This window comes from Sus scrofa, chromosome 7 (genome assembly GCF_054392235.1).
Source record: "Sus scrofa isolate SSC_HxYL_T2T_F1_AM1 chromosome 7, Sscrofa_HxYL_maternal_Yorkshire_Landrace_v2.0, whole genome shotgun sequence".
Taxonomy (NCBI): Eukaryota; Metazoa; Chordata; class Mammalia; order Artiodactyla; family Suidae; genus Sus; species Sus scrofa.
Window position 1 is genome coordinate 54,404,202 of NC_139389.1, and position 27,854 is coordinate 54,432,055.

The 27,854-nt window shown below is 43.0% G+C and overlaps 1 protein-coding gene and 1 long non-coding RNA gene across 21 annotated transcripts in view; both read right to left on the reverse strand.

Moving 5' to 3' along the window:
- Positions 1–27,854, reverse strand: part of PKHD1 (PKHD1 ciliary IPT domain containing fibrocystin/polyductin) — a 479,188-nt gene that overhangs the window by 374,010 nt on the left and 77,324 nt on the right. For 15 of the 19 annotated variants that reach the window (XR_014810260.1, XR_014810261.1, XM_084968324.1 and 12 more), the window contains 4 exons: positions 25,609–27,201; positions 23,177–23,320; positions 18,016–18,235; positions 10,743–10,893 (listed from right to left, as the gene is read on the reverse strand). Coding sequence is in view for 16 of the 19 variants with exons in the window: in XM_084968324.1 (XP_084824450.1) it covers positions 10,743–10,893; positions 18,016–18,235; positions 23,177–23,320; positions 25,609–27,201 (2,108 nt within the window). In the remaining 3 variants the exon portion in view is untranslated. Of the gene's footprint in view, positions 1–8,057; positions 10,403–10,742; positions 10,894–18,015; positions 18,236–23,176; positions 23,321–23,367; positions 27,202–27,854 lie in introns of those variants that run through there. The other 4 variants (XM_084968333.1, XM_084968332.1, XR_014810262.1 and 1 more) reach the window with 3 other exon arrangements.
- Positions 1,575–8,031, reverse strand: LOC146401587 (uncharacterized). 2 transcript variants are annotated; one of them, XR_014810269.1, is made up of 2 exons: positions 6,476–8,031; positions 1,575–4,581 (listed from the first exon to the last, which is right to left on the reverse strand). It is a non-coding gene; the product is annotated as an uncharacterized LOC146401587 (long non-coding RNA). The 2 variants fall into 2 exon arrangements; XR_014810270.1 differs by lacking the exon at positions 6,476–8,031 and adding an exon at positions 4,627–6,209.

Genomic DNA, 27,854 nt, shown 5'->3' on the forward strand with positions numbered 1-27,854 from the left:
GTTTTGATACCAGTACCACACTGTTTTGATGACTGTGGCTTTGTAGTATTTCTTGAAGTCTGGGAGAGTTATGCCTCCTGCTTGGTTTTTGTTTCTCAGGATTGCTTTGGCGATTCTGGGTCTTTTGTTGTTCCATATAAATGTTTGGATTGTTTGTTCTAGTTCTGTGAAAAATATCATGGGTAATTTGATAGGGATTGCATTGAATCTGTAGATTGCTTTGGGTAGTATGGCCATTTTCACAATATTGATTTTTCCAATCCAGGAACATGGAATATCTTTCCATTTCTTTACATCTTCTTTGATTTCTTTGATTAAAGTTTTCTAGTTCTCGGCATATAGGTCCTTTACCTCCTTGGTCAGGTGTATTCCGAGGTATTTGATTTTGTGAGGGGCAATTTTAAAAGGTATCATATTTTTGTATTCCTTTTCTAATGTTTCATTGCTGGTATACAGAAATGCAACTGACTTCTGAATGTTAATCTTATATCCTGCCACTTTGCTGAATTTATTAATCAGTTCAAGGAGTTTTGGGGTTGAGTCCTTAGGGTTTTCTATGTATAGTATCATGTCATCTGCATACAGTGACAGTTTGATCTCTTCTCTTCCTATATGGATGCCTTTTATTTCTTTTGTTTGTCTAATTGCTGTGGCTAAGACTTCCAAAACTATGTTGGAGAGCAGTGGTGAGAGTGGGCATCCCTGTCTTGTTCCAGATTTGAGTGAGAAGGCTTTCAGTTTTCCCCCACTGAGTATTATATTTGCTGTGGGTTTATCATAAATGGCTTTGATTATATTCAGGAATGTTCCCTCTATACCCACTTTGGCGAGGGTCTTGATCATGAATGCATGTTGAACTTTGTCAAATGCTTTTTCTGCGTCTATTGAGATGTGATCACAGCACTTTTAACCTAAGAAACCATCCCTAGCGCCAATGATAGTGCGGATGCAATAGAGGAAAGGGCTGTCCACCCACAATGCAAATCTGTATCTCTCCCTTCTCTTCCTACTTGTGATCTGTACCAACTGCCTGCATCTCCTCACCACTCACTTACTCCTTAACCCCACAAAGCCTGGTTTTCCTCCCCACCAATACTGTCCTGCAGCCTCAAGCATCACTAAGGACCTCCTGATCAGCACTTTTCCTGCCTCATCACCCCTTCCTTCAATCTCTCCCCTCTCCTGGGTCCCCCAACACTGCAGCAGGAGTTATCAAACATACTTTTAGCAACAGAACCTTTTTTCAAAGGAGAACTTGCCTAGAACACCTGTTGACTACCATATCTTTAGAGAGTAGTGTTAAGTCATCAAATCTTGCTCTTTTTTTTTTTTTTTTTTTTTTTGTCTTTTTGCCATTTCTTGGGCCACTCCCACAGAGGTTCCCAGGCTAGGGCTACACCAGAGCCACAGCAACGCCAGATCCAAGCTGCGTCTGCAACCTACACCACAGCTCATGGCAACACCGGATCCTTAACCCACTGAGCAAGGCCAGGGATCAAACCCTCAACCTCATGGTTCCTAGTTGGATTCATTAACCACTGAGCCACGATGGGAACTCTGAAAGCTTGTTCTTCTTTTTGAAGGTAGTTTTAGCTATTCATTACATTGCCATAAAAATTTTTTCATCAGCCTGGAAATTGCTACCAAAAAGAAAAGTTGGGTTGTTTTATTGGAAGTGCCTTGACTCTAAATATTTACTTAGAACTATTATTTAACGTCAGAATGTTAACATCTTAACATTATTGAACACTCCAAAACTGGACCTCTTAACGTTTCCTCTGATTTGGATTCATTAAGCTTTGGGGAGTTCCCACTGTGGCCCAGCAGGATCTGCATTGTCTCTGGAGTGCTGAGTCACAGGTTCAAATCCCTGGCCCAGCACTGTGGATTAAGGATCTGGTGTTGGCACAGCTGCAGTGTAGGTCACAGCTGTGGCTCAGATCTGATCCCTGGCCCAAGAATTCCATATGCTGGGGGGCATCCAGAAGAGAATAAGTAAATAAACAAATACATACATACATACATACATACATACATACATACATACATACATACATACATACTTTAGAGCAATTTTTTAAAAAGGTTTGGAGATCTATGGGATTGTATTTTCCATCAAATTTGGGAAACTGTTGGCCATGATCTCATTAAATAGTTTTCTATCCCTCCTACCTCTACCTCCTTTTCCATACCACCTGTCTACATAAGCGGCCCTCAACTCCAGCCATCCATGGCTCCCCAGGGAGAATGCTTCTCTCTTCCTGGGTTTTCTTCCCCTGCACTGTGTCTGGAATAGTGCCCCCAGCCAAAAAGTTCCTCTCCTTGCCTGTTTCTCTTCTCTCAAGGCTCACACCCTTGTACCATCTGTTCTCCAAAGCCTGACGTATATTCTGACTAGTTTCACAAGTGTGTAATCCGCAGGGGGGTAGGTCTAAAACTCATCACTCTCATGGCCAAAACCAGAAGTCTGTCCATTACACTTAAGAGCAGTGTACTAAAAAGCTAAGTGGACCCTCTGTGGAAGGGAGGCTTCGTGAGGCTTTCACATATCAAAAATCCATGGGTCTCTACTTGGGTTTGATTGCTCCAGAAAAGTATCTTCACATCTCCTTTCTGGAAAGGACAGACCTTGAATTACCAGGGTGCTGGGGCTGAGCAGAGGAAAGACTTTGGTGGGGAGGCAGGGGAGGTTGACCTCTCTTTGAAGATCCTCCAACCATTGTCCAGATTCCCATTGCATCTCCATCCCTCCTCCCCTGTGCTTGACTGATATCAAGCACCTAATTAATGTGTCACTAATTCAGCTTGTCCATAAATTATGCCTCTGCTTCCTGGAGGATGGAGTAGAAATAGACTCTGATTGGGTCGAGTAGTAGTAATATCCTGGGGCTCTAGCTACTCTATAGAGGATCCCAAACAACCCCTGCCTGCCTCAATTTCTCTAGGGTCCAGTGGGGCAAAGTGTCTTACTTTTTAACCTGCATATCCCTTTGCAGGAAATTAATTTTGATTTTCCTCCTCTCCCAAAGTCATCTGCATCCTCCCACATACTTTTCATCTCCACCTAATGTTTGTGCTGTTACAAATATCTCACTTTTATCAAAGAAGGGGTTTATGCCTCTGTTTCATTCTCTCCTTTTCTTATATCTATTTGAAACAGGAGATTCCTGCCTCGGCTTGGTTAAGAATCCATTCTTAACTGGAGAAAGTTTCACAGCCCTATTTTCAACAGTTTTCACTCTGGTTCTTGCCATTTTCTGGGGTTTTTTTTTGTTGTTGTTGTTCCTTCCTCTTTGTTCTCATATCATCTTCATTCTCAGATTCATTTTATGAGTTGCCAGAGCACATCATTTTTCAGAGAGAGTGCACACGGGTGATAAACTTTCTGAATTTTCTATAGCGTCTGTCTTTGTTTCCTTCCCACTCCAAGTCATATTAGATGGGATATAGGATTCTGGGTTTTAAAATATCTCCCACATAACTTTAACAGCACCGTTTCCCACTTCTTTTTCCACTGATGTGGCAGATCAGATGTTCAGAGAAACCTCTTCAGGTTATCACAACGGAAATTGTTGGGTAAACATCTGGATGAGCGGAGTGCAAGTCAAGGGATTCCTTGGAGGCAGAAACGAGAAGGCTGCTTTCTCCGCCCTCGCTTCCTTCTTTTCCTGAGTCCATCATGGAGTTCCTGAGTCACCTTGGGCTTGGCCGAGTTTAACAGAGACTTGGCCGAGTTTCATGCTACAAAGGACCAAACCTATGTCCTGTCCCCAAGCAAATAATCCCTCTTCGCTGTGTGAGCTGCTCTTCAGACATCATCTTGAGAACCCCCAATCCATGTCCACGAGAACAGAGCAAAAGAGAGAGAAGGAAAAGGAGGCAAACTGGCCCTAGCAGTTCCTCCAAGCAACCCTTTCATTAGTCATCCTGATACCTGCCCTCTCTGATGCTCAAGCTTCAAATCTCTCCCACGGCTCCACTGAAAAGGCTAGCTGATTCTTTCTATCAGTTTTCTCTAAACTGGCTTTGCATTGTGCTTACTCCTCTGTGATTTCTCTACCCACCTAAGCCGTTTTGCTCTTTGCCCTTCAGAAATGCCTCAAAACCTCTGTTGGTCTAATGGCACCTTATTGTGTTTTCCAGCACTCTTTGAAATTTTTTTCTTTTTCTAATACCTTTTCTCCTGTTTCAGTGTACCACAGTGATACATAGTAAGTCTAACCAATGTCTTCTGAAGAAGGGAAAAATGTACCTGTGCTAAAATGGAAAGATGATGCACTCATTAATTTATAAATCCACTCACATAGTTAGTAATTTTGAATGGGATCTTCTGGTGTATTACGCAAAATTCTAAGCTTTGGCAAACAGTGACAAAGCAAATTTCCTCTTTTCTAGGCGCTTATATCTGAGAGTGCCACTAGGTTTTATAAAAATATAAGTTGAAGAACAGGAGTTCTCATCGTGGGGCAGAGGAAATGAATCCAAATAGGAACCGTGAGGTTGCAGATTCGACCCCTGGCCTTGCTCAGTGGGTTAAGCATCTGGCATTGCCATGAGTTGTGGTGTAGGTCGCAGACACGGCTCGGATCTGGCATTGCTGTGTCTGTGGTGTCGGCCAGCGGCTACAGCTCCAATTAGACCCCTAGCCTGGGAATCTCCATATGCAGCCCCAAAAAGACAAACAAAACAAAACAAAACAATAAGTTGAAGAACAATATAAATGACACAATAACATCTTTGTGTGCAAATGAGTGTACATACGCCAGTACCTCTGGGCATGTGTGTGTGTGTGTGTGTGTGTGTGTGTGTGTGTGTGTGTGTCCCTTCAGACAGAATCTTCAGGGGGTTAGGATTAGAGAGGCAACATGTGAGAAGGCTTCTTCTAACTGCATTTTTTATATTTCAGTATTGTTCATTTGTACAATTGAGTCAGCCTCTGTTCTAGGCACTCTGGACACAGAGCGAACAGAGCAGGCAAATATTTCTGCCTTCTTGGAAATCATATTCTAGCAAGAAACGCCAGACACTAAACTATAAACATAATAAACTAGTATTATATGAAACATGTTAGCAGGTGATAAGGGCAAAGGGAAAAATAGAACAGACTTAGGAAAATTACAAGTGTAATATACCGAGTGAGCAGCCCTGGGGTACAACTTTAGACAGGATGGGAAGGGTAGACTTCATTGGGGAAGTATAACATTTCAATAAAAAGTTCAAGCGGAGGATGGTACTTGAAAAGGGAGGGGAAAAGATGTTCGACATTGGTAATTATTAGAGAAATGCAAATCAAAACTACAATGAAGTGTCACCTCACACCGTCACAATGTCCATCAACACAAGTCTACAAATCATAAATGCTAGAGAGGGTGTGGAGAAAAGGGAACCCTCCAGTACTGTTGCTGGGACTGTAAATTGGTGTCGCCACTATGGAAAACATAATAGAGGTTCCTTCGAAAACTAAAAATAGAGCTACTATATGATCCAGCAATCCCACTCCTGGGTATATACCTGAAAAAAACGAAAACCCTAATTTGAAAAGATACTCGCACCCCAATCTTCATAGCGGCACTATTTACAATAGCCAAGACATGGAAGCAATGGAAAGGTCCATGAACAGTGAATGGATAAAGAAGATGCAGTATATATGTATAATTGAATACTACTCAGCCATGAAAAAGAGCAAAATAAAGCCATTTGCAGCAACATGGATGGACCTAGAAATTATCATACTAAGTGAAATAAGTCAGACTGAGAAAGACAAATATTGTATCACTTACATGTGCAATCTTTATAAATGATACAAATGAACTTGTTTACAAAGCGTAAATAGACTCATAGAAAACAAATTTATCATTACAACAGATTTATCATTATTAAAGGGGATAGCAGGGGGTAGGGATAAATTAGGAGTTTGGGATTAACAGCTACACACCACTATATATAAAATAGATAAACAACAAGGACATACTGTAAAGCACAGGGAACTATATTCAATATCTTGTAATAACTTATAATGGAAAAGAAACTGAATATATCTATGTATAACCAAATCGCTTTGCTCTACACCTGAAACTGATGCAATACTGTAATCAATTATACTTCAGAATAAAGAAGATGGAGGAGGAAGAGTATTCTAAGCAGAAGGAAGAGCAGAGGCAAAAGTTTCAGTATGAGAGTGGGCTTGGCATGTTACAGGAACAGCAAGGAGCTGATGGGCCTAAACAGAGCTGGTACAGGTGAGGTAAAGCCAGAGAGGAGCTGGAGGAGGGGAAGTGGCACAGAGATGGCCCTTTAGATCGGCATAAGGACTTGACTTTTTTTTTTTTTTTTCTTTTTTAGGGCTGCAACTGCAGCATATGGAAGTTCCCAGGCTAGGGGCTGAATCAGAGCTGTAGCCACCAGCTTACGCCACAGCCTACACCAACGTGGCTGTGGGATCCGAGCCATGTCTACGACCCACACCACAGCTCACAGCAATGCGGGATCACCAACCCACTGAGCAAGGCCAGGGATTGAACCCATGTCATCATGGTTACTAGGCAGATTCATTTCTGCTGCACCACAACAGGAACTCCCAGTACTTGACTTTTTTGAGAGAGAATCTGGGAGCCGTTGGAAGGTTTTAGGGAAGAGTGAAATTGTCGGACAGATTTGGAAGGGATCACTGGGGCTCCATTAGAAGACACTGAAGACATGGGGCAGCAGGAGAGGCAGGGAGACTGGCCCCGAAATCTTCAGCAGGAAGCCATGGTGGAGAAGGGAACGGAAGACTTGCTAAAGAGCAGTCAGGTTAAAGGCACAGACAACAACAGGATTTCCTGATGGGCCTGATGCGGGATTTGGAAGATCAAGGATGATCCCCAGCCTGGGCAACTGAAAAGCTGCTGTCAACTCGGTTCAGGGCTATAGTGGGAGTGGAGGTGCTGGGGAGTGGGGGTGCAGGGGTGAGTGGCAGTGCAGGTCAGGAGTTCAACCTGTTAGACTTAAGATGTCGTTTCAAAATCCAAGAGAAGATACCAGTAGGTGAAGTTTGGGTATCAGAAGTTCAGGAAAGAGTTCGGGGCTGGAGATTACAATTCAGGAATCATGAGCATGGAGATATGTGTGTGTGTGTGTGTGTGTGTACATATATCTATATATGTATATATATTTCAAATATTTGACAAGATCATTGTGCAAAGTTGGAGCATAATGTTCTTACCTACCACAATCTCTCTGAAGACATTGTCTCACACCAGTTAGCAAGTGTCAGCTGTTGGGTGTGCCCCCACCTCTCCACTCCTTCTGCCACTCTCCTTTGCTTATCTCTCAGCTTCTTCCATTGGTTCCCAGGGCACCCCTCAGCTAGCCACCAGCCCAATGGAACTACAGCACACCTGGGACCACACAGTGACCCCTCAAAGACTACTGGTCACCTGATGAACTAAAGGACCAAATGCCTAACCAGCCATTACAACCTGACCCCGGCCCATCTTTCCACACTGACGACTCACGAGTGGTAGTTCCAGACCTTCGCACACACCATGCTCTTCCCACTATGCCTATGGGCGTTGGCTTTGGTGCCTTGGGCACACTGGGTTCTCCACCACAACTGCCTTTCCTCTGTACCCCTGCCTGCCTAAACCCTGCCCATTCTTCCTGGCATGATACAAATGCTACTGCTTACCTCAGCAGACTGCCCCATCCAAAGAGAATCTCTCCCACCTCTGAACCTCCCCTCGAGGGTAGGGGAACGAGTGAGGCATGGGCAACATTTCACAAAGTGAGGGCAGCAGGGCAGACACCAGTCCCCAAAGAAATTCTGGGAATAACGGGCTCTGCACACAAACGACTTCAGGCAATACTCTATACAATAGCCCCCTCCTGGAAATTTACATTATGCATTCACATACTGAATGTTCTCAAAAGTCCTTTTGTTAATATATAGGTATTTAACCCAGCTTTCATAAATGTATTTACTTCTGGAAACCTTTATCCCAGAATATAAACATTTCATTGAACTGGTGTTTCCAGGTTCCCACGCACTACTTGGAGCTGGAGGTCTGAATTCTAGCCTTTTTTTTTTTTTTTTTTTTTTAGTCTTTTTAAGGCCGCACCTGTAGCACATGGAGATTCCCAGGCTAGGGGTCAAATTGGAGCTGCAGCTGCCAGCCTACACCACAGCCACAGCAACATGGGATCCAAGCCTCATCTGTGACCTACATGGCAGGTTGTTGCAACACTGGATTCTTAACCCACTGAGCAGGGCCAGGGATCCAACCAGCATCCTCATGGATACCAGTCGGGTTTGTTACCTCTGAACCACCATGGGAACTCTATGAATTCTAGTCTTTTTTAAGCACTTATTAGTGCTCGTTCTCTCTAGGCCCAGGCCTGGATAAGGTAATTGTGTATCCTAAGGTCCCCGGATTGCCCAGCATCTATGGGATAACCAGACATCCCTGAACTGGAATTTCCGAGACATCAGCTTTAGCCTCATAGGTTTTGAGACACAGCCCTCTGGTTCCTAGAGATGAAATGGCTTACTTTCTCCATGACAACCTATGGCCTCATGGGTTATGATACTAAATGACAGCAGTGTGACCTTTATCAGGTCACCTCTCTTAATGGACCTCAGTGAACTCATCTCTTAAATGAAGTAGCTGGTGTTCAACTGTGATGAACTGACCCCCCTACCTCTTTCCCATTTTTTTTTTTATTTCTTTCCTGGAAGAGGACATCGAACGTGATTGGAACTCAAAAAGTACATGCTGTATAAATATTTAAAGATGACAGACATTTAGACCTCCAAAAAAACCTCAGAATTAGTCTTTGAGATGATGGAGAAATTCATTGAAATCTAAGAAGTGAAATGATCTGGTCAAAGCAGTAAGTACTTTGGAGAAATGACCCGATCTCATTTTCTAGCACTGAGACCAGCAAACGAGCATGGCCAAGAGCAGCCAACTCTGGATGTGGACTGCGTGCAAGGTGCAGGTCACAGCTGCTCACATGTCAGAATCCTCACGCCAACCTGATTATTATCCCCACTTTACAGATGGTAAAACTGACACACAGAAGGGTTAAATGGCCTGAGGTCTCCCAAGCAAGAAGTGAACTATTCCAGCCCCAATGGTCCAGCTCAAAGCCCACCTCTAATCCCCGTGTCACCTGTCTCTGCCTCTCTGTCACCAGCATTTGCCCAAGGAAGCGCTGCAACAACCCCAGGATTTTTTTTTGGCTGTACCCATAGCATGTGGAAATTTCCAGGCCAGGGATCAAACTTGCATCACAATAGCAACCTAAGGCACTGTCGTGATGATGCTGGATCCTTCCCCCAAGGAGCTACATGGGAACTCCGCCCCCAGGTTTTTACACAGGCAGAAACTGAAGCCCCGAAAGACTGCAAGCTTGCTCTCTGTCCCACCAGCCAGTCTGCAGAGCACAGCTCTCTTTCCAGAATCCAACACTGATTGGGCATCTCACTGCCTACTAGAAACCTTGGGGGAGACATCACTGCACCAACTGCTGAGACAGGGCATGGGTGTGAAGAAGAGGCTGCGATTAGGGGAAGGTGGAGCTGCTGAGGACAAATTAAAGCTGTCAATGTGTTGAAAGGAAAAGGGGCCTTGGGGCTGGGGGAGAGGGGAACCCAATGAAGGGAGAAACAACAGCCCTCTACAACCATCTGAAGGGACAGAAAAGGGGCATGAGAAGCCCGGGAGGTGACAGGATGGACAGGGAGACCCCCGGGGGAGGGGGAGGGGGAGGGGGAGGGCAGACAGGGAACAGCTTAGAAAGGACAGAAAAAGCATGTGGTTTGTAATTGCGTGCATTTTCAGCATGAATCCAAAAGTTATAGAAAAACATGCATTGAGAACCCAGGAAGCACAGCTCGAGCTTCCCCAGAGCAACCTCCACCAGAGGATCTTGGATAGTGTGTGTCCCTTAAATAGGTGCTCAATAAACATTTGCTCCAATAAAAGAGACGAAAGAGGAAGATCTGAGGATGGCCTTCATAAGACACCTAAGGGAGTAGATGCTCAATAAATATTATTTTTTATCCTGTGTACCGTGAGAAGCCTGGAGAATTGCAAACGATTATCTGATATGTTTCCAAAGAGCCCTTCCCCTCTGATTTCAGTTCTCAAAAATTCCCTGGGAGGCTGTGGGATCTCTCACTGGGGACTTTGAAGAACACATTCTTAGAAGAGCCACTTGGAGGGGGTGACTAAGATGATTTATGACGGGTAGAAAGACAGACCTCTTCTCTCCTCGGTCCTCATTTCCATGTCATTCCCTCTGAAGTGGAAGTTTCCACGCTGCTCTGCAGAACCCAGGGTGAACAGGCTGGGCCAGCAGGTACAGCCATCCCACCAACCAAGGATGGCTGGCTGATTTGGAAAACTTCCAGAAGGGCCTGGGTTAAATTGTAGGCCATTAATTTTATGGAGAAATACACCACAGAGAGCTTCTTTCAAACATGCTCACAGAAAGCAGGACAAAATGCTGAGATTATCTGCTCAGAATTTGCTTTAAAAGGGCCCAGGCAGCACTCATTTATTTTTTGAGAAAATATATGATTAACCATAGTTAAGTATGAATTCAGATGCTGTGCATTAGACCAGCTCCTCAAAGTTGGAGAGCATTTAATATTATATATCGCTGCCATTTGGGCTAAATTGTTTTTTTAATGTACACAATATTACAAATTTAATTTGAGCTGTTTGAATCAGTCTGTAAAAGAGATTTGATTATACCTGAGTGTTCTGGCCCCAGCTTTTCCGTATCTCAGTAATCTTGGCGGTAATTGGCTGATTAGGCGTCTCACACTCCATCTTTGCCTCAGTTTCCATGGTAATGGTACAGGAGCTATTATAGATGAGAACTTCATCTCTTTCCACTTTAGGGCTGAAACGAGAGGGGAGGTTAAATGGGGTGTCATCAATCTTAATGAAATGCAATTATTTTTACTCTTATTAATCATTGCAAGCCATTAGCTTGTGGCAACTACAGGCCACCATTTGTCAAATTTTGCAAATTTCTGTAATTTTGTTTCCATTCTTTTATTGTTTATTTGTTTTCCCTTTATCTGCACACCCTGCAATGAAAATGCACATGGTAAATATCTTTCACTGAGGCCTTTCTCTTTTCCAGATCTATCAGGAACATTAGCAAAAGCTTCTCCAAGCCCAACCAAGTAAGCAATGCACAGACAATATTTCCAGTTCCAAAAATGGAACCAAATGCTGGGAAAAAAAATTTTTTTTTCTCTTCCCCTTCCCTCTTCCTGTTCTTACACTCAGTGTTGGGGGACTGAATTGCTTGAATCCCCCCAGGGCAGATGGAGAAATTGGAAAACCCACACAACTGGCTAACTGGTCCCTAATTCCAACTGTGAAAAAATGAGCTCATTTAGGCTTTCAATTCCCTCTCCCCAGCTGATGGCAATGAGGCTCTGTTGCTAGCAGTGGAACATTAACTTAGTAAATTAATTAAACTTACTTAACAGCCCAGACTAAGGAGATTCGATATATGTGCCAGTTATACTATCAGCCACTCGCTTTAAAAGTCCTCTTGCTTTAAGGAGAGAAGCCAGACTGGATTGAAAATGAAAAACAGCAGTGTAGCCTCAGAAAGTCTAAAAATATGTGGTCCAGAGGAGATGAGAGCATGGAGTTTGCAGGGCATGGCCCCCAACAGGTGTGATATTTATTCAAGAATAATCCTGCCCGTAGGCAGTGTTGCAATGATCTCAAAGATTACCGGTAATAATAATACATGATGTTTTACACTTTTTAACGCTTGCATATGTATGATCTCATTTCGGTCTGGAACGTAGGTAGAGGCATAAAAAATGCAACCCGAAGAGATCAAGGGATTTGCATAAAGTAAAACACACAAAGTAGGGCAGCTCCAAAATGAGAATCCAGGGGTCCCGTCTCCTGGAACCGTACTCTCAAGTTTCGAGAAGCTGACGGAAAATCGCCACCAAAATGGCAGATCCCCTGGGGAGGCCAGGAAGGGTAGTGAAAAGGAAGGGTAAAAGGTCAGTGCCCAAGAAACTATCCATCATGTGGAACTAGACCATCTTTGTTCAAATCAATGTCAAAAACGTTTCTCCCACAGTTTGCTAGAAATAATGAGCGGGATAACTACCACATCTCCTTAATCTTCTGGTGTTTGTGCTAAAATATCCCCACGCCGTGTCCCCCCTAGACATGACTGCTGTCTTCTAGACCTACTAGAGTCTGTGACTGTTTTAACATCGCGCAGCCCTAACGGACCACTGGGGCGATCGTCTGCCTCTACGTGAGCCCACCCCAACCCCTGCACCAAGACCACGATCATTTTGTAGCCCCCAAGCTTAAACCAAAGTGGTGGTGAACTAAGAGTCTCAGAGCCACAGTTACCTGGGATTTTCACCACACTGTATTCCTTCATCTGATTTGCTGAGAAGCATGAGCACGCAGAGGTGTGGCTTGGAAGCCAACCAGCTAGATTTGAATCCCCAGGCAGAGACTGACCGTCTATCTGATACTGGAAAGGTATGACTTTCTAAACTTTGGTTTCCACAGTAATAAAATGAAGTTACTAATCATCAAGTACCTGTTTTAAAGTGGGGGCGGGGGGAGATGGGCGGTAGAGCAAAATAAAGCCTACAAAAGGATTTGGACAGAATCTGGCACCAGGATGTGCTTGATAAAGTCGGCTCTTGTTCTAGTTTTAGGTGATAGCGATGTTGGTGGTATTATTGTTGAAATGTCAATGTGGGAATTTACATTTGTTGTGGTTCGGGTCATCTCACTGATGTGGACCCATTGCCCAGATGTGTTGTGAACCTGAGCCTCTAACTTAGCTACACATTCATTCTGCTGAGCCATCATCCGGGAGTGGACAAAGCCACAGGAAAAAAATACACCATGTGCTCCTGGCATGTCAATTGCACTCCAGGATTCAGAAAGGAAAAGCCAAGCAACTTAACTTTTAATTAAACTGTAATTTAATATTTAAATAAATATGGATATGTTGTGGAATAGAATGCAAAAGTTGCATGAATGTTCCAAATAAAACACCTAACTTCAAAGCAACCTGATGGTCATGGCAGGGCACTTTGGACTTTGCAACTAGACTTTCTTTTGCTACCAGGGGTCAGGCTAGAGAGTTGCTGGAATAGTTTAAGAGATCAGAATCTCTTACAAAGCCACCAGAAAGGAAGTGAAAGTGGTTTCCCACACTATCTCATTTTTCATGAATTGGTTCCCAGGTGGCTCCTTCCATTTCTCAAGACTCACAGATCATCTGATTAGTAATTCATTCTAGAATTTTGTCAGGGATAACACAAACTTAGTTGTCTACATTTCCAGAATTCCCCTATTCTGCTTTTCAGGCAAGTGAAAGCATATCTGCCCATCACCCCTCTCTGTGGAATGGCCCCCTCTCAATCTCATTTCCAGTAGTTGATCTTCACTCACATGAGCAAGTTTTTTGGACTGACAGTGCGATGATATGGGATACAGACTTAAAGAAAGGGACAGCTGACTTCCTTTACAACCTTTCTTGGTCTTGGGCTTTCACGTCCTCAAAAGGCTTCTCCTGCCCTTTCTAGGCTCTTTGTCAGCAAAGGTTAGAGTGAAATGGGGCAAGTCACCACACCCTCCTTTCGTCAGCCTATAGCAATGCCCTCTAGCCCAGAGTGGGTTGCTCCATTTTGCTAATGATTCCAGAAACACGATATAGACCACCTGCTATCTAAAGGATGCTCCAGATGACCGAGTCCCAGGGCAACTAAACAAAGCTCGTTCCTTCAGCAAGTCCTCCAATAGATGGTATCTCTTCAAACTGTAACAAGAATCTCTGTGGCATTCCAGGATGTTCCAAGAGAAGAAAGTCTGTTCCCCAGATTCACAGGCCCAAGACAGAAGAAGCAGATGTCCCTGTGGGGCTCTTGATCTTCCCAGGAAAGACTAGTGACCATGGTGTGGAAGGGTTGACCTCCTCTTCCACCTCTGTGATGTCGAGCCTAGGCTCAGCTGCTGTGGCAGCCCTGATTTGGCCACTCATTGTCCTGGGTCTCCCCAGGAGACATCGGGCCACTTCCCAATGGGAAGAAAGTGGGGGAAAAAAACCATGTTCTTCTTGCTCTGAAAGGGTTAAAATTCCTTTCTGGTAGCTTAGACTTGTTTACAAACTTTAGCTCATATTTCTTGGAGTTTTTGTCCTTGATGATCTCACAAGCAATTTTTTTCATTAAAAAGCCATCATCAAGATGAGCAGAGACACCAGGATATCAAAAATAGACTAACATTTGCAATATTTCAAAGTTTCTTAATAATTACCATGCCATGTTTTCCACCACAATCACCTTACAAATCAAGGAATGCAGTTGAACAGATTTAAATATAGATATATGTGTACAGCTAGAGATGCACAGATACAGATGAACTAGATAGGCACACACACACACACACACACACATGCATGCACACAAATGTTTATTTTGAGAAAATGTGGTAAAGATATTTGGTCCAAATGACAGCAAAGAAAGTTCTAGAAACTGAGTCCCAATCTATTGCTCTTTCTGTGTGTCTTATCAGATCCAAAAGCAAGCAGGTAATCTCCTGTGTGGACACTATAGGATGGGCAATAAAAACACAAGCATTCATTCTCTCTCCCTTGCTTAGCCTGTGTCTCCTGTGTTTCAAATCTCCCGGACCAGCACATCCCGGCCAAGGCTCTTGTTGCTGATGCTGATGGCACAGCCTTGTGCTGAGGACCCTGTGAAGTTCAGCCTTGGGTTTCAGCCCTGACACTGCCCAGGCTTGACTGTGTGACTTTAGAAAGGTACTTAAGCTGCTCTTAGATTGGATTCTAAACTCCTGACTATGGGCTTCAGGCCTTGATACCTCTCAAGGTCACCTCGAGCTGCTCTCCTTCCTTCCTACTCTCTTCCTGACCTTCTGGCCTCTGACAGTTCATGAAACCTGATGGGTCCTTTGCACTTGCTGCCCCCACTGCCTGTCTCACCAGAATGACACGTGTCCTTAGTTCAGCTTGAAAGACGCTTCTTCAAGCCTCCTCCAAGCCAATCCATCAATCCCACTCCTGGACATCTATCCAGAGAAAACTGTAATTCAAAAAGATACATGCACCCCAATCTTCACTGCAGGGCTATTTGCAATAGTGAAGACGTGGAAGCAAACTAAATGTCCACTGACAGAGGAATGGATAAAGATGTGGTGTGTGCTTATGTATATACATATATATATGTGTGTATATATATATAAAATCACTATATATGATGGAATATTACTCAGCCATTAAAAAGAATAGAAGTCAACCCTTTGCAGCACCATAGATGGAACTAGAGATTATCATACAAAGTGAAGTAAGCCAGACAGGGAAAGACAAATATCATATGAGATCACTTATTTGTGGAATCTAAAAAAAGATACAAAAGAACTTATTTACAAAACTGAAATAGGCTCACAGACACAGAAAACCAACACATGGTTATCAAAGGGAAAAGAGGGCAGGGGAGGGAAAAATTAGAAGCTTGGGCTATATATATATATATATATATATATATATATATATATATATACACACATATATAAACACACACACACACACACAATTATGTATAAAATAGATGAACAGCGAGGACATACTATATAGCACAGGGAACTCTACTCAGTATCTTGTAATAATTTATAAGGGAGAAGGATCTGAAAAAGATTATACATATATATGCATATATATGCATATATATACACACATGTATGTATGTATAATTCAACATGTATATATAAGTGTATGTATAACTGAATCACTCTGTACACATGAAACAAATACATTGTAAATCAAATATAATTCAATTTTTAAATAATAATAACTAAATTTAAAATAAAAACAAAAACAAGAATCAAAAAAAAGTAGTCTCTATTGTTTTCTTTCACTTTATAGCCTTTATCACAACATGTTGTCATCTTGTTTATAGTCTGGCCTCCTCCTCTACCCTTAAGGACAGTGACTTTGCATCTTACTCACCAGCTCCTGGCACAGTACTTAGAACATAGGAAGCACTTGATAAATACTGGATGGATGGTTGGATAGATGGATGGATGGTTGGATGGATGGATGGACAGACCAGGCATATTTTTGCTGCAGATATGAATGTCTACCTTTGCCAAATGACATCAAATTCACAGTGGTAAGTAGGTGCATAAAGGATTTAATGGAAATGGGTTCCTTGCAAAGATCCTGGAAAGTAGTTCTTTGGGTTAACAAACATAAAATTAAGAGGAAAGGAACTGAGGTAAGCCATTTAGCACATGACCTTCCTAATGCCTTATGTATATTTTATGTGTTTTCTGGTTATTAAATTAATACACGTTCACTAAAAATTACATGAACATTCAAGAACATAAGTTACTCAAAAACATAAGCATTGTCATCCCTCCAGCCCCCTAGGGATAGGCACCACCAGCATCAGCAACTACATCCTTCTGGGCTTTTTCCCAATCATGCTTTGTATGTGAGCAGACACGTGCCTATAAACACCATCAGGATTACACTGATGTGCTATTTTGTGACCTACCCCTTTCAGGCCTCAATATGTTGCCTTTCCCTCTTTGCTTAAATATTTTACATTGTGATTTTTCAAAGTTTCTTTGTATATTATCAGTCAGATACCTTCTTCATTACTAAACGCTTGCTTCAACTGTTTTTGTTATTATACTTAAAACTTCACATGACGTATTTCTAAGTGCTTTCCCAAAGTCCTGGAAGTGAAATTACTGATCAGAATATGAGGAATTATGTTCTTAGAACACATTGTCCAATGATATTCATAGGCAAGAGCGAAAATGTCATTGGGTTCTGAGCACAGCTGCTTCAGTTACCTCCTGAGTGAAGGGCAGAGAAGAACTCCAAGGAACAGTTGGGGAATTAAGATAAAGTTGTCAGATTCCGGGGAGCCCAGAGTGGCTGACATATACGTGTTGGTACCCAGGAACTGTGAGCTGAGATCCAGGTTCCCCTGAGCACCACCACCAGCCCCCATTTCCTATGAGACCTGAGCATGGTTCTCGCTTCTCCTGAGAACAACCCCAAAGAGCCCACTCTTCCTCTAACTAAACCCAAATCCCTGGTGGCAAATGCACACCAAACACCGGCTGTCTCACGACATCAAAAATCCAACTGCCATGAACGGGGCTGGTTCTCACTTTCACTCTGGGTGACCTATCTTGTTTTGTTTTGTGTTTTAATGGGGAGATGGGCCTTCTTTAAATAACCAGATGTCTCCACTCTCTCTAGATAAGGAATAAAGAAGGACACAGGGCTACCTTCAGCACTGAACTATCACCCTTCACGGAAAAGGAGATGCTTTCAGAAATGAAGAGCCTGCAGAGTGACTGGCATGGCCACCCTTTTTAAAAAAACCTGTTTAGAAAAGGAGATTTTACCTGGGAGGTTGTGGTATTTATGAGTGTGTGTGTGTGTGTGTGTGTGTGTGTGTTAAATTCAAAAAAATCCTTATAAGCTCATGGCTTCTAAATCCTAGCTCTACAGTCTTTCCTCCATGCCTGCCCCCTTTTTTTGAATAAACATCGTACAATCTGCTGGATTTCTCCCTGACTTTTTTTTTTTTTTCCCCTCATACTTGTGAATCTGTTTGGAAAGAAAAGAAAAGGGAAGGGGGGAAGAGCCTTCTGTTTTTCATAATGTCTAATCTTTCTCCCCATTGGCATTCACCAGATGTTGCTTTGGATCGGAAGATAAATATTAAAATCTAAGCAAGAACAAAGCGGGCTGTTTACTGGGCAGATTTTTCAGATGTTCTCTTGAACACTTGAAAAGACGGGAGGTGCTTTGATATGCAGGCTGGCTGGAATCCACAATGGAAGGATCCCTCTGACCAGAGCCTTGGCCCTGGGGCTGTGTCCACCCAGCCTGAAGTTTCTGATAATTCTATCAATCCACCAGCCCTGCATCTGTGGGGAAGGTCAGAGGGGGAAAGGAAGGTGTTACCTGATGAGAAGGCCTGAGAGCGAAGGAAAGACTGACTCTGTCCAATGATCTTGGACAAAGAGGCATCTGGAACTCTCTCCGCACATGTAGAAGTAAGGCCATGATTCGGGCAGCCTTTCTGTCCCCACAGTGACCGTCAAATCGCACTGCACGTAGCTGCTGCTGGAGGCCACACAGTCCTCCTCCTCTAGCCTCAGGCCACACAGGAAAGCCAAGGACACTGCAAGGAATGGTCACCACTGGGTTAGGTAATAACCACAGAAAGAAGTGAAGTCCTGAAAGGGTTCCATAAGCCAAGTCCATGTGCCATCCCTTGACCGAGAGGAAAATAAAGTTACTCTTTGACTCTTCTTGAAAAATGTATTATGGATGTTCCCATCATGGCTCAGCGGTAAAGAACCCTAGTACCCATGAGGATGAGGGTTCGATCCCTGGCCTCACTCCATGGGTTAAGAATCTGGCATTGCCATGAGCTGTGGTGTAGTTTGCAGAGGCGGCTCAGATCTGGAGTTGCTGTGGCTGTGGAGCAGGCCAGCAGTTACAGCTCCGATTAGACCCCTAGCCTGGGAAATTCCATTTGCTGCAGGTCCAGCTGTTACAGAAAAAAGAAAAGAAAAAAGAAAAAAAAAAGTATAAAGCATTTATAATACATACAGAAGAATATGTCATGTTTTTATAAAATATGAATCATCAGGATCAGAAAAACTCATGTGAATGCAAGAGAAAGGTCAGCCAACACGAGGTCTAATACAGTTGAGACAGTCTCGAATCTGTGTGCTGTTTGCTAAGTCTCCCCTCTCCCTCCCTCTCCCTCCTTATTCTCAGACACAACCACTTGCATTTTTGAAATAGTTTTCTCACATGGGTTTGTATTCAAATAGGAGACTGTTGAGTTTTACTTCTTTTTGAACTTAATAAAATAGAATATATGGCATAATATTCTTGGACTTGCTTTCTTCACTCAATATTACATTTTTGAGACTTAGCCATATTACCATTCACAAAAGTTGTTCAAACATTTGCTCTGCTCTTCCACACTACATTGTGTGAAAGTACTACAATATATTTACCTATTTACCTATTTACAATATATTACCTTTTCAATAGGCACCTGCCTACACCACAGCCACAGCAATAGCAACATCAGATCCGAGCCATGTCTGCAACCTGCACCACAGCTCATGGCAACACCGGATCCTTGACCCACTGAGCGAGGCCAGGAATCAAACCCACATCCCCATGGGTGCTAGTCAGATTCGTTTCCACTGAGCCATGATGGGAACTCCTATGGGAATCTCTTGATAAACACAAGTTCTCCATTCTCATATAGTTATGGCTATTAACATTTTATAAAGAAAAAAAGCAAGGATTGGAAGCCCTTTGACCCTGAGGTCATGAGACACATAAAAAACATCAGCAGGGCAGCCTGGCAATAATCTTTAACAAGAAGATGAGCAAGTCTCTATCTAGGTGAGATGGTTGAGGAGTGGCTCTGCCTGAAAACACTAATAAAATAGAAAAGAAAAACTGTCTCTAGCCTTCTACCTCTGCACCTAGTGTGTTTGTGTAGGTGAGTAGCACATGTTATCAAGGACTGTGGGCTTGAAACTGACACCTGTCTACATCCCGGGGCTGCTACGAGGAGTGAGTGAGAAAAGTATGTGAGAGGGTTTCCATTATTCTCTCCTAAACTAATAGTACTGCTGTTGCTAGTGCATCCCAAAGCACCTGCACACAGTAGGTTCTCGGTGACTGCATTCCTAAAGAGTTACAGCAATTAAAATACCTGGCAAGTAAGACTCTCAAATGGATAGGGGAAACAGGAGAACCTTCCAGTTAGTAAGCCCTAGGGCAAATCAAAACAGGCTTACCACCTATAAAATAATGAACTCATTATGGGTGGTTAGGTGGATGCAAATTGGCAAGGTGGATTATGAAAAGCGCCCAGCGCTGGGGATCAGAATCCATGCATTTTCCTCAAGGTTCTGCCACGAAATAGCCATGTGACCTTAATCACTTTAGCTTTTCATGCCTCGTGGAAAAGTCAAAGTTTCCATGAAGAAGTCATGTGGGATAATTCAAGAAATAAGTGCAGGAAACCAAAAGATCAGAGATCTTGCTGATTTTAAACAGAGTATTCATTTCACTGACAAGATGCTGTAGCAACTCATCATATGAAAAAATAAAATTCCTCTTTGTTAGAAGTACAGTTTGGGGGAAAGCAAAGATAAGTGACACCAAAGGCAGCAAAAGGACTTTTTGAGAGATCCCGCTTTTCCTAGATTTTATTGACGTAGAGTTGATTTCAATATGATATTAGTTTCAAGTGTATAGCACATATATTTACAGATTATACTCCAGAATTTCAGAAGAGAAATGCCAAAATGTTTATTTGTTGGAAAGTTTCTGACTCATTAGTTCCCAAGAATTTGCATTTCTAACAAATTCCCAGGGGCTGCTGCTGTTACTGTTCCAGTAATAAAAATATTTTTTATAATTCTCAAGAATAATACTGAGAACCACTGGGTTGGAAGGACCAAAATTATTCAGCTTTCCCAAGGGCTGCCAGTTGATTAAGTTTGAAAAAAGTCCAGCAGGGAGTGTTAATGAGGTAAAAGGGGAGATTTTTCTGAGAAGGGCATTTGTGAAACTTGCAGGGGTTGCAAAGCCCCTGGTGAGAAATCTTTTAAAATATAACAGATTCTTAACGAAATCAGTACTATTCAATCCTATCTGAAAGCAGGGGAATTATGAGAATTTTCTTCAATTTCTGAGACACACCCCTTTGACAATCTGATGTGCATCATAAATCTACTTTCTAGGAAAAAAGTGCAGGAGTTCCCGCTGTGATGCCAAATCTGACTGCAGCAGCTTGGGTCGCTTCGAAGGCATGGGTTTGATCTCAAGCCCAACACAGTGGGTTAAAGGATCTGGTGTTACCACACCTGTGGCATAGGTTGTGTCTGTGGCTCAGATTCAACCCCCAGGCTGGGAACTTCCATGTGCCATGGGTGTGGCCGTAAATTTTTTTTTTTTTTTTAATGCACGATCATATACTCTAAAAGTTTTATCCAGTTTCAGGGGTTCAATTTCCATCCTGAATCTTAAGAAACCAGTGGAGTTAGATTTCACAAGTTCCTCTTCATCTTTAGACACTGTACTTAAAAGTCTTTTAAAAGACTTGTTTTTCAATAAAAGAGGAAAATAAGTCAAATTATTCATTTCCCTAGAGTAAATGAGTGGCCCTTGCACAATCAATGAGTGTTTGCTGTCACCTAGTGGCAATGGTTAAGAGTTACAGCTTCCCCCTCGTTTTTCTCTTTAAAAATTAAGGAACTTTGAAGTCTTTTTCTAAATATAATCAAATCTTTAAAAATATAAAAATTTATATTATTCCTCTATTATGAGTTATAAAGCTTTCAATAACACAATTTATCTGATTCTGAAATGTAATTGGTTTTTATTTTGTACTTCTAGTTTAAACTAAATGTCTTAAAATAACACCAAAAGGCTTCCAAAGTTGATTAATTTAAGCAGTGTCCACGTGAAACCCCAAGGGAAAAAAAAAAAAAACTGTAGCAGTATTTTTTAAATACTAGGACTTAGAAATGGGGAGTCTTGACTATGTTTCTACCATTTCCCAATTCCCTTATTTATTCTTTCATCAAATATTAATTTTGCACGTACCCTAAACCAGGACAGTTTTATGCACAGAAGTTAGAACGGAAAATGAAACAGCCATCTTAAACTTAAATTTTCTACTTCAGCCCAAGTTTCCTATTGTGGAATCTTAAGTGGAAGATATTTCTATAATGTTCTGCTTATATATATGATGATAATAGGAAACTTAATTTCTAGTATTTTGAACAAGGATTGTTCCCCCTCCGCCCTGCCCCGGCTCCTCTTTCTAGTCTAAGACAATGCAATAAATTTCCATCACAGCAGTATTATCCGTCATGGAATTTTTGTCCAAGCTTAGGTGAAGTGATACTTTTATCACTGTAAATCACTCACCCACATTCACGTTGCAGACGTAAATTAGGACTATAATTTAAAGCATTATACAGAAAATATGTGTACAAATGGTTTTTACATGCACAGGTACAAGATCTATGACTATACAAACCAGGTAATCACCTGGCTTAGCTTGTCCTATCGTGATAATGGCAATTTCATGCCCTGAGACTTTTTTTTCTGAAGCTCAGTGGGTAATTATCACATGTTGTGAGCCCCATCATGGAACTATTGGAGCTTTGCACCTTCCATTCTAAACCCTCCACCCCACAAAGACAGGGCTTCCCATGCCACAATTTACATGATGGTTACAAAGCTTAAAGCAGTGAGAGACCGTGACATTTCACTGAGTAAGGGCTCAGGTAATTACCTGGACATTACAGAATCAGAGGATAATGTTAACGTTGGCCTTTTCTCCTATTAGAACATTCAAGATCTGAGCATCCTAAGCCAACAGGCAAGAGGTTATCAGCTTGATGATTGAGTCCCTCCACTAGTACTTCCAGAGGCAGACAGTTCAGCAGCCCCATCTCAGAACAAGACCCAGAGCCTATGTGCTGCATGATGCCTAGGCTGTCACTGAAACTAGTATCCACAACCCAGAAGCCACTTTTTCTACTACCATGTGACCCCAGTCAAGAACACAGGGGATACATTTTTCATAGCCATTAATAGGTCAAAAACTATTACAAAGCATTTTATAATAGGCGGTCCCCAAATCTGACTACCACTTTATTTATTTATTTATTTATTTACTTATTTACTTATTTATTTGTCTTTTGTCCTTTTAGGGCCGCACTTGCAGCATATGGAGGTTCCCAGGCTAGGGGTCCAATCAGAGCTGTAGCTGCCAGCCTAGGTGCAAGAGCCACAGCAACGTGGGATCCTTAACCCACGGAGCAAGACCAGGGATCAAATCCCCATCCGCATGGATGCTAGTCGGGTTCGTTAACTGCTGAGCCACGATGGGAACTCCTCTCACTACCATTTTAGATGGAGAGTGGGGAATGTTTTACTCCCCAGCTCCAGGAACACAGAGGAAAATTAAGGATCAATACAGCATTAATTACCCCCCAAAATGGAGTTAACCAAAAAAGATCATGTTCATATACACTCTTTAAAAAATGAATCCGGCATTTTTACTGACCATCCAGGGGCGGAACCAAACAGCTGAAGGCAGACACTGTCGTGTTAGCCAAGACTTGGCAGGAAGCACCACACAGGGCAGCTGAGATGTTCCCGGGGGAAAATCCTGCTCCAAACACATGCACAAGCCTTCCACCCAGACAGCCTTTAAAGACAAAATGACAAGTTCACGACTCTAGAGGCAAATCTCTCTTTCTTTACTCAAAACTCAAACCCATGCTCCCTTGCTGCCTGCTATTTTTTTTTTTTTAATTCCCTCCAGAGTCCACACAGTTGGCCTTGGATCCTGGTTTCCTCAATTTCTTTTCACTCATCTCTGAAGCCTGGAGACCCTGTTCTGTCAAATTCCAATCATATTCAACAACCTATTAAAAATGTAACAATTTGTATGCAGAAAAGTAATGCTTATTTATAGTTCTTAAACATTTTATCCAGAAGAGTATAAAATGAAAGTAAAACAGCCCCCAACTACTTTTCCTACTCCCCAGAAGTAGCCACATAGAGTTTCTTGTGACTCCTTCTAGAATTTTCGATCATCCTATATATATTATTTTACAACATTTCAAAGTTTTTTATATGATTCGCAATGTTGTACCAATTTTCTACAAAGTTTTTATTTAGAAGTAGAGATAAACATCATTCCAAGTCTGTATGTATAGATCTAGCTCATCATTTTAATTGCCACTTAGAATTTCACTATGTGAGTTGCCATAATTTATTGAGCAATTTTTCTATTGATTGAAATTTCCATACTTTCTCTTTTGCTATCATTAATGAGGCTGCAGTGAACTAGACACTTATGTGAGTACAACTGGGGAAGTTCCTTAGATGTGGAATCAGTGGGTCAAAGGGAAAGTAAATTTTTAGTGCAAATCTCTCTCCAAAGTAATAGTGCCCTGGTTTACATGCCTACCTAACCATGTAGGAAGAGAGCCTGTCTGATGGGTAAAATTTTAACAGTTCTTAACAGACAACACATTTTGCTTCAGTCTGAGAACCAATAAAGGAAAACATCGGCTAAGATCTCAGATGTGCAGAGATCTCTGGTCCACACTGAGAGAGAGGTCCAGCTTCTGCCTGCACATCAAGGCCAGGTGGCACTTACACAGCCACCTGACACTTTTTCTGCTTGGGTGCATTTCATACCCCTGCTTTCTTACCATAAACATCATGAAATCTGAGGGATAGAAAAGGGAGATGTGGGGAGCACCCAGCCCAAAACCTTTTAGCAAATAAGGAAGCTGAGGCTTAAAAAAGTTCCCCAGCTTGGAGTTCCTGTTGTAGCTCAGTGGAAATGAATCTGACTAGCATCCATAAGGATGCAGGTTTGATCCCTGGCCTCGCTCAGTGGGTTAAGGATCTGGAGTTGCTGTGAGCTGTGGTGTAGATCACAGACGTGGCTCAGATCCCACATGGCTGTGGCTGTGGTGTAGGCCAACAACTACAGCTCCAATTCGACCCCTAGCCTGGGAACTTCCATATGCCATGGGTATGGTCCTAAAAAGACAAGACAAAAATAATAATAATAACAACAATAATAAAAAGTCCCCAGCTGGAGGTCCCTTGTGGCTCAGTGGGTTAAGGACCCAGCATTTTCACTGCTTCAGCTCGGGTTGCTGTTGTGGTACAGGTTCGATCCCTGGCCTAGGAACTTCTGCATTTCATGGGCATGGCCATCAAAAAAAAAAAAGAAAAAAATCCCCCAGTTAAGACAGAGACAGACTCAGGACCAAACCCCAATCCCCTAAGCATCCCACCCCGCTGAGGCTGGGCACACTGTTCTAAGAAGTATCTGGGTTCAGACTTCCTCAGTCTCAGATCCTGCTTCCATAATTTCCTCTAAACTTTCTGCATCACAATCATGTGTGAGCTTCTCAAGTGTAGTAAGACATGAAGGGAACAGAAACCCAAACCATCATCAGAAGAAAACAAGGCAAATGGTTGTATATCTAAAAGGGGAGAAAGTTCAACCAATGTCATCACACTGCGCAACTGGCCTGATCCTGGTGGAGTCTGAATTCATCTGTGAAATAGTACAAAATGATAAAAATTAATCATATTTAATAAGTTTAAAATCATTCAAATTGGCATGTAGGTCTAAAAATAGATGAAGGCATTTATGCTCTACTTGATCAAATTATAAGCTCTTACAAATGGCCTTATTTCATTTAAAACGCAAATTAAAGCAGCTTAATGCATCAAATTAAAATACAATCAAACACTTAGAGAATAGGCACAATCTCCTGGATGAAAAACAAAGCCTCAGAAATGGAGCAGGACAAAGTGTGAGGAAGAAGCTCAGGCTGTCAGAGGCCAGCAGGCTTCTCTTGCCTTCTCTCCTTCAGGTGCATCTCCTGCCCCTTAGGGTAGTGACAGTAGCTGTTAACCCGCTGACAAAACAAGAGCTCTCTCTGCCTTCCCTGGTTGACTTACCAAAGTTCTCGGTCACTGCTGTAATGGTCACTCTGGACACGAACACCAGGTCTGATGAGGCCCAGCCTCTGGAGTGGTCATAACCTCGGACTTGGTACCGCCCAGCGGGAAGGGGCGGGGCCAGGCACTGGAGAACCGTATGGTTGCCAGAAACACCCACACAGGGGGACACCCCGATAAAAATGTCAACGTTCGAAGAGTCTGAGATCCCAGCTACCAACAAGGTTAAGGTATCATCAGTGTGAGAAACAGAGAGCAGTTTGGGGGTGAAGGCGTGGCTGTAATGTATGACGCCCACCTGGTATGAAAGACCATCTACCTCCAGGTCCAGAGCAACAGAGCCGCTCCCTGCAGGCACAGAGCACTGGATGAGCTCAGAGCTGAGGTTCAGAGTCAGGCAGGCCTGCCGGCCAACAGAGACTAGGGTGGTGCTCCGTGCCCTCAGGGCTGTGCCCTCCATGGTCAAGAGGCCTCCACCATGCAGGCTGAAATTCTTGGGGAAATAATGAAACACTCGAGGCAAAATGTCAAAGTGTCTGGAAATGTTACCCGAACAAGCATACCCATATCTTGCATGGAAAATGGACAGAGAGTGGGGTCCTGGGGCCAAGTCACTTATCCAGCAGGCTATGTGGCTTGTATTAAAGAAAGTTACAGTGCAAAGCAGGAGATCATCCACCAACACCACTGGCGCTTTGGCTGTGATGCCTAACCTCTGACCCCTAATCAGCACTGTGGTCAGAGACCCACTGATGTTCACGGTCCAGGCGTCCAGGACAGGGGTTGTCTCTTCACACAGGGAGAGGGTGCAGTTCCCCAGACACTCACTAGGTAGCCCGTTAACCAGGACAGTGACGTTCAGGGTGAAGGAGGCACCAGGCAAGGGGTCATCCGACAGAGTGATCCGGCAGAGGACGGTCTGGTCCCCTAAACTCAAAACCACACAGGAGTAAGGACCCGAAAGGTCAACCTGAACGGACCTCCGGCTGGAGCTGAAAGCTGAGCCGATCACCGTGAGAACAGTGCCTCCACAAGTAGATCCGTGTGTTGGGGAAAGGGCTGTTATCTGAGGTGTCACCACAAATTTCTGGGACCCCGCAGGCAGGTCAGCAAACCCCATCTGCCTCTGCCGCACTTGGAGAGGATAGGTGCCTGCCTCCAAACTGCCAAGAGGAAAGGTGCATGCAGACAGGCTGGTGTTGCCCACGAGAAGCTGGGGCTCCAGATCGCAGCTCAAGCCTCCCAGGAGGACCACGGAGTCAGAGAGGTTATGTCCCTCCACGTAGAGCCTCAGGCTGTGATGCGTCATTTCCCCTCGTGTGGCAGTGACTACTGGTGTTGCCGCCTCTTCATACGTGAAGGTGAAGCCCCCCGCCACCAGGCTAGGCGGAGGTCGGTGCGGGGAGGGCTCACCGCCAGCCCAGACCTCCACGCGGGCTGGGACACCAGGCGGCAGGGGCGCCGGCGGGGTCTCACACCAGATGCTCCTCTCTGTTGAGTTCACGACCTCACAGGACCGGTTGCCCACCAGCACCTGAACCAAAGCTGAGTTCGGGCTGAACCCTCTTCCTGAGATGCTGAGGATGGTGCCACCTAAAGCATGAATGTTGAGAACAAAACTTACAGGCTGTTACTTCAGAACTAGGAACTCGTAGCACCCGTGTGAGCCCCAGCACGATGAAGGGGAAGGTCGCATGTTCCTGCAATGATTTCATCTCATCCCATCAGTGTTAATTGTGTGATTTTGTCAGGAGTCAGATGGGCTGAAATTCACATGATAGCAAGACAATATAAATTGTCATAAAAGAAGAATTTTTATAACATTTAAGACAAACTTTTCAAGTACATGTACTTGAAAGATCCTAGAAACTCCCACTTCTATAAACTTGGATGCTAATGAAAAATCAAATTCCTTAAAGTGTTCTTGTCACCTGCTGTATTATCTTACATGTTAGTCTACATTATTCTATATATTAAGATGTAGAAAGAGTATATGTATATTCATCTATATGTACATACAACTTATATATTAATGAAAAATCAAATTCTTTAGTCTTCTTATCATCTGTCGTATTATCTATCCTGCTATTCCATATTATTCTATAGATTATTATGTAGTGTGTGTGTATATATATAGTTCTATATATAGTTAGCCTACACACTGATGAAAAATCAGATTTGTTGATGTCTTCTACTTAACATCTATATTATTCTATATAATATTACAATGTTCCATATATTATGTA